This window comes from Epinephelus fuscoguttatus, linkage group LG2 (genome assembly GCF_011397635.1).
Source record: "Epinephelus fuscoguttatus linkage group LG2, E.fuscoguttatus.final_Chr_v1".
In the NCBI taxonomy this organism is placed as follows: domain Eukaryota; kingdom Metazoa; phylum Chordata; class Actinopteri; order Perciformes; family Serranidae; genus Epinephelus; species Epinephelus fuscoguttatus.
In genome coordinates, this window is record NC_064753.1 from 12169904 (window position 1) to 12179848 (window position 9945).

General features: G+C 40.3%; 1 protein-coding gene across 1 annotated transcript; it reads right to left on the reverse strand.

The window, feature by feature from the left end:
- Positions 1 to 406: 406 nt before the first annotated feature.
- On the reverse strand, positions 407 to 6372 carry LOC125881411 (gonadotropin-releasing hormone II receptor-like). The gene is made up of 4 exons (XM_049564532.1): positions 6133 to 6372; positions 5032 to 5627; positions 2966 to 3170; positions 407 to 2402 (listed from the first exon to the last, which is right to left on the reverse strand). Exons 2-4 carry the CDS (start codon positions 5578 to 5580, stop codon positions 1963 to 1965), a joined length of 1194 nt encoding a protein of 397 aa, XP_049420489.1. The 5' UTR covers positions 5581 to 5627; positions 6133 to 6372; the 3' UTR covers positions 407 to 1962.
- Positions 6373 to 9945: the final 3573 nt, after the last annotated feature.

The window sequence follows — 9945 nt, forward strand, 5'->3', positions numbered from 1 at the left end:
ATATGTATGAAATGTACAAATGTACAATACCTTTGCAGAAACATACAATGCCAACATTTTCCTCTCGCAAGTGAGCTGGTTTTTGTCATCATATTGTGCTCTCAGTGCTGAAATGGCAAGGTCGGTGATGAATGAGTAAATGAATAAATATTTTATTTTCATGTCTGATCATTTACATGACACATCCCTCTCAGTATTATTCGCACACATTAACCAATTACAAACCAAACATTATGGTATGTTAAGCCACCATCATCCAGCAGCACAATACATAAAAATAATCATCTGGCAAAAAAAGACATAAACCTCCCATAACCAACGCTTCGAGAGATATCCCACATAAATAAATAAATAAATAAATAAATAAATAAATAAATAAATAAATACAACAAACAAACAGCCCCATGAGTATGAGTCACAATACATAGATCCAAACAAGACAAGATCTGCATCGACATGAATCAGTGCCAAACAGCATCAAACACTACTTGATCCAGTTCAGAGACCAACAGACTGCAGTCCATACAAAACAGAGTCAGAGTGATCCATCATTATTACTTTTGTCCTCCTATCCCAAGCCCTTAAAAGATAGTCAGAGAATGCAAAAACATTATCAAAGAGATATTAAATTAAAGCCATATTATCTATGGCTATCAAATGTAAATCAGGAATAAACTTTTTTAAACAATATTTGTCGTTAATCATGATGGACAGTATAGAATGAAATAAATTTCCACCTCTCACTATATTCTTTGTGAATATAGTGCGGTAATTGAGGAGTAATCTCTGACTTTTAGGCAAATTGCACTTGACATATTTTTCACATTTAAAATCTTCCTTAAATAAACAGGAAGTTCTCAGTATTAACTTCTACCACATTTCCTCTACCTATGATTGTGTGCATTTAGCCTGGACTCAGTATTTAACCTCTTCTGCCTCCACGTTTGCTTTTTAAATAATTTCATTTCACTGCTAAACCAGCAGCCTGGACCACCCACTCATCATGTTGGCCTTCCTTCTTACTTCACAGGCGTCCCACCCCATGTCTTAAATTAAAAAAACAAAAAAACAATCAAATTGCCCATTTCTGGACACGTTCATTTATTTTTAAAACTTCTGTAACCCCTTATTACAGTTTGGAATATGTAGAATAAGTTACATCTCAGCATTTTTGTTCTCCCTGTGACACCTCCCAGTGCCCTATTGCATAGTCTGCTGTAAAGCATGGGTCATGTAAAAAAGGACATGTTTTCATCTTGGAAAATTAACTCAAATTGTTTCTCATGAACACAAAACATAAAACTACTCTATGCTCAAAAAATGCATAACTTCTGTTTTTGTTTTTAAAATTGATTCAAAGTCTCAACTCTTTGCACCATTCAGCAACATGTCAGCATTGTTTGTAGAGCTCCCTCATTTTCTGAGAGCAAAATAATATCATCAGCATAAAGAAGAATGCACATTATACCCCTTTCCCCAGCTGTTTTACCTCTCTTGCCAGATCCTTAGTAAAGACAGTAAATAATGTTAGCAATAGATCATTGCCTTGTTAAACACCAGAGGGAAATCCATTCTGTAATACATTCATTCACTTTTACACAACCAATAGGGTTGCTGTATGAGCCGTTAACAGCTTGGTAGAATTTTACATTAACCCCTGTTTGGTAAAGCTTATAATTCCAGGAATTTATGGTCAAATGCCTTTTGAAAATCAATAAAACATGCTTATTATATTTTAATCTGTTTCTATCCACTGTTGATATTGTATAAATGTGACCTATACAGGCTCTTTCCTTTTCTAAAACCATTTTGCCCCACCTTTCGTACACTGTATTGCTCTAAAAACTGTACAAGTCTATTATTTAAAATGGGGAGAAACAATTTATATACAGCGTTCACTAGACTAATGCCCAAACAATTTAATGGCAACTTTAGGTTGTCCTCCTCCTCCACTGAACACAGTCAGAGACCTGCCCTCGAGGATTCTGCCTCAGCCTGTTCACAGCCGCTGTCTTTTTCACCAGTGGTTATCCCTCTTTTAGAGGGCAAAGCAGTAGCAGTACATTTCGCTATCACCACGTTAGTTTCCAAGTCTGACATCACTATGGCTTTGCGATAGCAACTCCTCAGCCCCTTGCGGAAGCGTACAGTGAACAGGCCGTAGATGACAGGGTCCAGGCAGGCATTGAAAAGTCCAAAGATGAACAAGATGTGGGTGAGGGAGTGAGAGACTTTTCCCTCCAGGTCATCTGGGAAGAACCAGTACCACAAACCCAGCAGATAGTACGGGGTCCAGCAGACTATGAAGCTGATCACTATGACGATGCTCATTTTCAGAGTTCTCATTCTAGCTTTGGGGATGTTATTCTTTGAGCAGCGAAGATGTGGCTCGTCTGAGGACACTGGAGGAAGGAAAGGAAGTCAGTTACTAACGGACACATAAGAGGTGAACGTGCAACAAAATTACTTAAATAAATATCAAATTGAAGTCTTCTTCTGATCAATTCATCTGTAGGTGTTTTCGTACTGTGGAAGCTTTTGTCATAGTTCTTAGAAACACCCATTTTGCTGTGTCTGTACTGCAAGAATTAGGTATGAGCGTGGTTCTTAGAACGCCACTTTGTGGGACTTTTTTAGTGCCAATTTCAGTGGGTATTCCTCCAGCACAAGAGGAACCATGAGTGACCTAAATGTATGGTGATTAGTCCACACATTTTTAAAAACGTGACGATGGAAGTACAATGAAATTTTGACTGATCAAAGCAAAAGTGACGTTGCTTTACCAGCTGCTAACCTGCTTACATCATTTCAGCATTCTTATTGGCGGTGAAAATGCAATCAGAATATGTAGTTCTAGGGGGAACTCCCCAGTAGTTAGTTCCTCTCAGCGAGTCCCCACAACTGTTTAGCCTGGAAACACCTTATGTTCTGACCAACCAAACACCAGGCTCAGCTGTGAACTTACAGTTCTTTTTTGTCATCCGTTTGGAGATCTGGATGAAGATTCTGGTGTAGCAGATGATCATTATGACCAGCGGCAGCAGGAAGAGGCAGGAGAAGGTGAACATGTTGTAGGCTGTTTCCTGCCAGTGAGTGACAAAGCTCCCCCTGGTGGTGCACTGAGTAAAGTTTGCTGGATACGTGATGGTCACATTATGAAAAATGAACATCTGTGGAATTAAAAATGTAAATAGTATTACGAAAGCATTTTGCTGTCATCAGCTAGGGAAGATTTTTTGCCTGAGACATGCAGCAAGGTGACATATTCATATCACTAATTTTATCCTACCAACAGTCCAAAAGACAAATACTGTATACACCCAGCAGCCACATTATTGGGTACACCTGTTCTTTAACTGCCAATTAACACAAATAGCTCATCAGCCAATCACGTGGCAATGCATTAGTGTGGCAATGCTTTAGTCATGTAGACATGGTCAAGACAATCTGCTGATGTTCAATCTGAGCATCAGAATGGGGAAGAAAGGTGATTTTAGTGAGTTTGAACCATAGACTGTAGGTTTGAATGTGACATGGTTGTTGGTGCCAGACAGGCTGGTCTGAGTAATTACTGGGATTTCACCACAACCATCTCTAGGGTTTACAGAGGATGGTCCTAAAAAGAGGAAATATCCAGTGAGCCAAAATGCCTCGTTGATGCCAGAGGTCAGAGGAGAATGGCCAGACTGGTTCAAGATGATAGAAAGTAACTCAAATAACAATATAATAATATATAATAATATTTTCTTTGCACACTTTGGGCCCGTTAGTACCAACTGAGCATTTTTTGAACACCACAGCCTAACTGAGTATTGTTGCTGACCGTGTCCATCCCTTTATGACCACAGTGTACCCATCTTCTGATGGCTACTTCCAGCAGGATCACACACCATGTCACAAAGCTCATATCATCTCAAACTGGTTTCTTGAACATGACAATGAGTTCACTGTACTCCAATGGCCTCCACAGTCACCAGATCTCAATCCAATAGAGCACCTTTGGGATGTGGTGGAGCTGGAGATTTGCATCACGGATGTGCAGCCGACAAATCTGCAGCAACTGTGTGATGTCATCATGTCAATATGGACCAAAAATCTCTGAGGAATGTTTCCAGCATCTTGTTGAATCTATGACACCAAGAATTAAAAAGGGCGTCCAACCCTGGACTAGCAAGGTGTACCTAATAAAGTGGCCAGTGAGTGCATGTAGTTGAATATTCGACATGACAAATAAAGACATTAAATCCTCCTCTTCCTTCAAAAATGACCAAAATAATTGCAGATGCATTTGTAATCATTCCACCTCTGATCTTATTAAATTTTTGCTTTGTCTGGATATTGAATCACCAATTTAAAAACACTGGTAATGAACATTTCAGAATGTTGCCCTTTTGCAGAGTTGTACAACATCAACATCCTGTTTGGTGATTGGATTTAGCTGTATTGCCACACGTCTGCTTTTTTTTTTTTTTTTTTTTCACAACATGATTAACAGTGTCACATGCTAGGCTGCCATATGTCTCGCTGTTTACCATGAAGCATTTATGCTGCCAGGATTAGGGATTCTCGTTTTTGTGTTACTAAATGATAGAGCCACTAATCCCTAACACCGAGACCCTGTGGGCCCCCCTGAATCATGCAGCAGGTTTTCTGCTTATGCATCGCCACATTTTATGTAAATGTACAGATTTATGTAACTGCAGAGAATGATGATGCATGTATAAGAATGTATTTTGAGTACATGTAAAGCCAGATTTAAATTTCATCTAACGTGTGGTTTGCCTTCAATTCAGTGCCTCTGTGAGACTGAGATAATGCATTCAGATCCAATAATCTGCAGATATAAAGACCTATAGCCTGCTCACTGTGATACTGTGTGGAGTATGGAGCAACACAAAAGAGAGATCAGCTCACAGCCCATGCAGGACTTCTCTTTGAATCAATTGCTTCCAAGTGGTGAGTCAATGTGTGTAACAGAACCAAACCAGCTACAATCACCTGTCTCGTCAAACCAGTGTTACTTGGCCTTACCTGAGGGATTGAGAACAAGACGCTCATAGACCACGCCACCATCAGCATGATTCTATTCCTTTTGCGGGCCATGCTAATGGCCAGAGGGTTGAGGATAGCCGACTGTCTGTCCAGACTTATCACTACCGTCACAAAGGCACAGGAGTACATGGCCTGCAGCTTGAGGAACATCAGGAATCTGCAGGCCAGGTCGCCAGCCAGCCACTGAACCGTGATGTTCCACACTGCATCCACTGGCATTACGATGAAGGTGACCAAGAGATCGGCCGCAGTCAGATTGATTATCAGCACTCGGACATGGGATTTGCGCTTGTGGCTGTTGACTGCCCACAGCACAGCCAGATTGCAGAAAGTGGAGATGCCACACAGGATGAATGTTACGATCACTCTGACTTTGGCAGCTGTAGAAAAGGTAGGCAGTCGTGGCACCCTGTCCACTGATGTCCAGTTACAGAGATGAGGCAGCCAGTCACAGCTGGCATTGAGGTCAAATCCTGAGCTCTGCTGATACATGAGGACTGCAGGATCACAGCAGGAGGAGGCGTTCATTTTCTGACCCTCACCAAGGAGTCAGCACTTGATAAGCTCCATGGAGCCTAGAGGGGCCAAAGGGAGATAAAGCAAAAGTGTACACATAAGCCCTTTGCAAAAAGTTGTTGGAAATAATTATCTGCATGGATTTGCATAAGAAGACTAAAAAATATATATAGTTCTTTGAGCAATACAGTGGCTGACAGAGGGGGAGCAGTGTACTGTGTAGGTCACATCTCTCTGTTGCTCACTGATGTGGAAAGATGATATTCTTTAATAAACCACATTATGCCCACTGACCAAAAAGAGGTAACTGTTTTGGTATTTGTAATAGACAAACTTCTCCATAGCAGCATTAGTCTACAGAAGTCTTTGAGTGGTGAAACTGAAATTAATAAAAGCTTACAAATGAATATTATGTTATTATCTTGGATTATAGTTTGATGTCAAAAATACTTAAAAACAACAAACAATGGTAATAAATACTACATCTTCTTTTGCATAACATTAATAGAAAAAAATATATGTTTAATAATATATAAATACAAGAATCATCTACAACATACTCACATGTATGTAATGGTTGTCGTGGAGTGATGTATTTCCCACATCAGATAGCGATGAAATAAAGTGAAATCCTCTCTATGAAAGTCCCAGACCCTGCTGCGGCTCCATCTCCCTGCTTGACTCCTTATGGTGATTGCAGCACTGAGTTTCTGAGTATTCCCCAGGCTCTCCTCTCAGTTTCATCTCACTGGACCCCTCAGGAGTTTTAGAGACGCAGTTTGCTCTCCCCTCTCTGTGCGCGTCCGTCGCTCCGTGGGCGCGGCTTTAAGAGCGTCTCCACATCCCAGCAGCGTCAGTTCAATGAACCCTGAACACCGCAGCCCCTATCAGCATCACCAAAGGTGCTCTTATTAAATGCATCAATTAGAGGTGCCAAGGTGATCCTTACAGAGGAGTGGACAAAATTCCAAGAATATCTATATAAAATAAAAGAATGCAGTCTGAGCTTACAACCATTGGTTAGTTTTTGCTGACGCTTTTCTATGTTGCATGAGAAGGCATGCGTCATATTACCATGCTTCTTACTTTGTCCACCCCTGTATTATTTAGTAGGTGTGATGAATCCATCAGTAGCATTTTCTCATATGATACACAATGTTCTTGTTTTGCTTGTCAAAGCAGCAGGAACACTTTTACATCTTCCAGTCTTCCATCAAGATACATGCCCCATCAGCAGCAGCTCCCAAACAGCAAATAAAGGGAAGAATATGGAGAGAAATTGGTCCTCCTTCGGCTGCTGTGAGAATTAACATAACACACTGAGTCTACAACTCAGAGCATTAAGGAATTATTATTATTATTATTATTATCATTATTAATAATAATAATATGATATAGGAAGAAGATAAGATAAGACTTTAATAATCCCACACTGGAAATTCATTACAGCAGCCCAGCAACACATTACAGCATCAAAAATAATTATTCTATTTTTAATTGATTATTTTAATTTTATTTTAGCGTAATTTTATAAATCTTTTATTCATATTGATTATATAATTTATCAATATTATTATTATTATTATTTTATTGTATTTTTTTATAATAGTAGTAAGCCCTCTAGTAGTAGCCTAGTGAAATCACAGTAAATCACATTTGTTCTCTCATTCTAAACATAATATTGAGTTATACAGATTATCTTATTTGCCCAGATTTTGAGTAAGGTTAAGGTAAAGTGTTCTTATTGTGCTCAAGCATTTATGATTTGGGTGAACTAGGCCTTTACATAGGCTTACACCACCATGGATCACATCACTGGGCTACTATAGTAATATGTGTTGTTTGTTGGAGTCAGAGGAGATTTCAGCCCAGCCCTGCAGTTTCCCTCTGCTCTATGTAAATTTTTGTTGTTTTGTTTTTAGCATCTTTTAGCTTACTGTTTTGGATGTCCAGCCCACAGCTTTACTGTTTTGGTTCACTCTCACGCCAGGGCCACACTGCCTGCGAAGTGCAGAGCACCGAAATTCTCGCGCGCGCCAGAGAACCTCTGTTCACATCAGACACGCATTTCTCCACGCCATCGACAAGCGATTCTGCTCCCAGCTGTTGTTTTTCACTGCCTGGCTTGACATTTGCTCGCGGCTCATGCAGAAAATACACCAGACGCCAAACTGATCGCTGCAAATCGAGAGCCTGCCGTGGAGCTCCCCGGCATGGCACGGCCAGTGTGGATGACACAGTCGGTTAACATGGGCGCCGAAAGGAAACTGCCTTCACTTCTCAGCGCTTCGAGGTTATTCGCGGCGCCTCCACTGGCAGTGTGGCCCTGGCGTCACGGCTCTCGTCGGTTCCAGACAAGCCAGGCAGCTGTTTCAGCAAATATATCTACTAAAACCAGGGTAAGCTGGTCCAGCACCAAACAGCAGACAGAGAAAAGTGACTATTAACTAGGAACACGGTGGACCATTTAGCAGAGCCGCATTTTTTTCTCAGGCGTTGGAGGAGACCAAAGGCGGAACTAAAAAGAGAGTGAATGTTGCAGGGCACCAGAAAGATGTTCAGCTGAATGCTGTTCCATGCCTGCTGAATGTAGGCATCTGTCAATGAACAAGTTTGCCATATAAACTTGAGAGAAAAGTTTGACATTTTGGCAACTACACTTATACTTTTTTTTAACTGAGTTGGATGAGAAGGTCAAACCACTTGTGTATCTGTCTGTTAAATATAAGCTACCGGCAGCAGCCAATTGTCTTAGCCTCACATAAAGACTGGAAATGGGAAAATAGCTGGCCAGCAGTTAGCTGTCCAAAGATAAAATCTACCTACCAGCATCTCTAAGGCTCACAAATCAACACATCACTGTAAATCTAACTTGTTTAATCCATAGAAAAGCCAGAATGTAAAAATGTATAGTGTTCTGTCAGTGTCAGTGTTGTGTTTATTGTTTGTTTCTGCTGCTCAAGTGGCCACAAAAGTTAATGCTGCTTCCAACAAATGTAAACTTAAATGTGGATGTAGCCTATGATGAAAACAAAATTACACCCTTATACGGTTCATTTCTGGGGTGACATTTGCTATGTACTTGACCACAACTTCTGTGACACTAGAGATATCAAATTTGACATTTAACTGAGTGTATCAGTGGCCGAGTTATATGTTATGGATATGCATGCATAACTACAGACAGGAAAAGGTCACCACTGAGTATGTTTTGTTTCCAGACGTACACTGCGTACACCCCACACTGCGTACACCCCACATTCCCAGTCCTCAACACTTCATTATAGAAATGAAAACACCCTGCATACTTTTGACAGCATATTATTTAACACTCACACACTCTACTCTCGCATAATCCATGCTCTTTATATAAGATAACAAAAGAGGGCTTATGTGTGCTTCCCTTATAACCACTTGAGAAAAAAAAGGACAAAAAATAGAAAATATACTTAGTGGAAGATATACCTGAGAACACCACAGTCGGAAGTAAAGATTTGGTAACAGTTTAATAAAATGACAAGTGCTGACTTAATCAGGCCACAGTTGTTTAGACATGGTTACAAATGTATAACTTATAAAGCTGAAAGGTCTACTATGCAATATAGGCCTACTTGTAAACACACTCACAAGTGAAAGTAAAAGCCAACCCCAGATTTAGTCTCGTTTTTTGCCTCACTGTATTTGTGGCTTTTTCTGGCACTGTGTTTCATGGATGACAACTGGTTACAGTCTGGCACCTGGTTGATACCTTTCTTAAGTCCTGACCAGAGTTGGGTATAACGCGTTACAAATTAAGTTAGAAAGTAACGCCTTAGAGTACTTTGATTACTTTTTGCAGTAACGAGTAACCTAACGCGTTAGTTTGCTGTTTGAGTAATCAAATACTTAAGTACATTTTCAATCAAGACATCAGTTACTTCCGTTACTTTTAGAATGCTGGTCCTTCAGCTCCGAATCAGCAACGGCTGTTTGGGTCTAATAACGGAGATAAAACCTAATAGTCTGAAAGAAGCCATGGAGCTCGTGGCTCGCTACGTGGTCAGAGAAATGCTGCTCATGTCCTATTTTTATTACTTTCACTATTATTTGAGTCACTGCCAGAACTGTGTCTGTTCATGTGCCAGCCGACATGTTGTTGTAGTCACCTAAAAGCGTCAGCAGATGGCAGGAGCTACATTTGAAGCGCCATACGTAAACTATCAAGCTACTGTATCTTCCACAGGAAGTTCTGACAAATGTTTCAGAATAAAAGCCTATTTAGAAAATGGAGGGATTCTCTCAGTCGAGGTTATAAGGCGCTTTTAATTTGAAACAAGTGTTGAGTTTGAAATGACGGTGCGACGTGTTAACTTTACAAAGACAACGGAGCGGATAAAA

Coding starts and splice junctions, on each gene's coding strand:
- LOC125881411 (XM_049564532.1), bottom strand. CDS start 5,580: ATGAACGCCTCCTCCTGCTGTGATCCTGCAGTCCTCATGTATCAGCAG. Junction 3,171..5,031: donor TCTTGTTCTCAATCCCTCAG/GTAAGGCCAAGT, acceptor TTAATTCCACAG/ATGTTCATTTTTCATAATGT. Junction 2,403..2,965: donor ACGGATGACAAAAAAGAACT/GTAAGTTCACAG, acceptor TCCTTCCTCCAG/TGTCCTCAGACGAGCCACAT.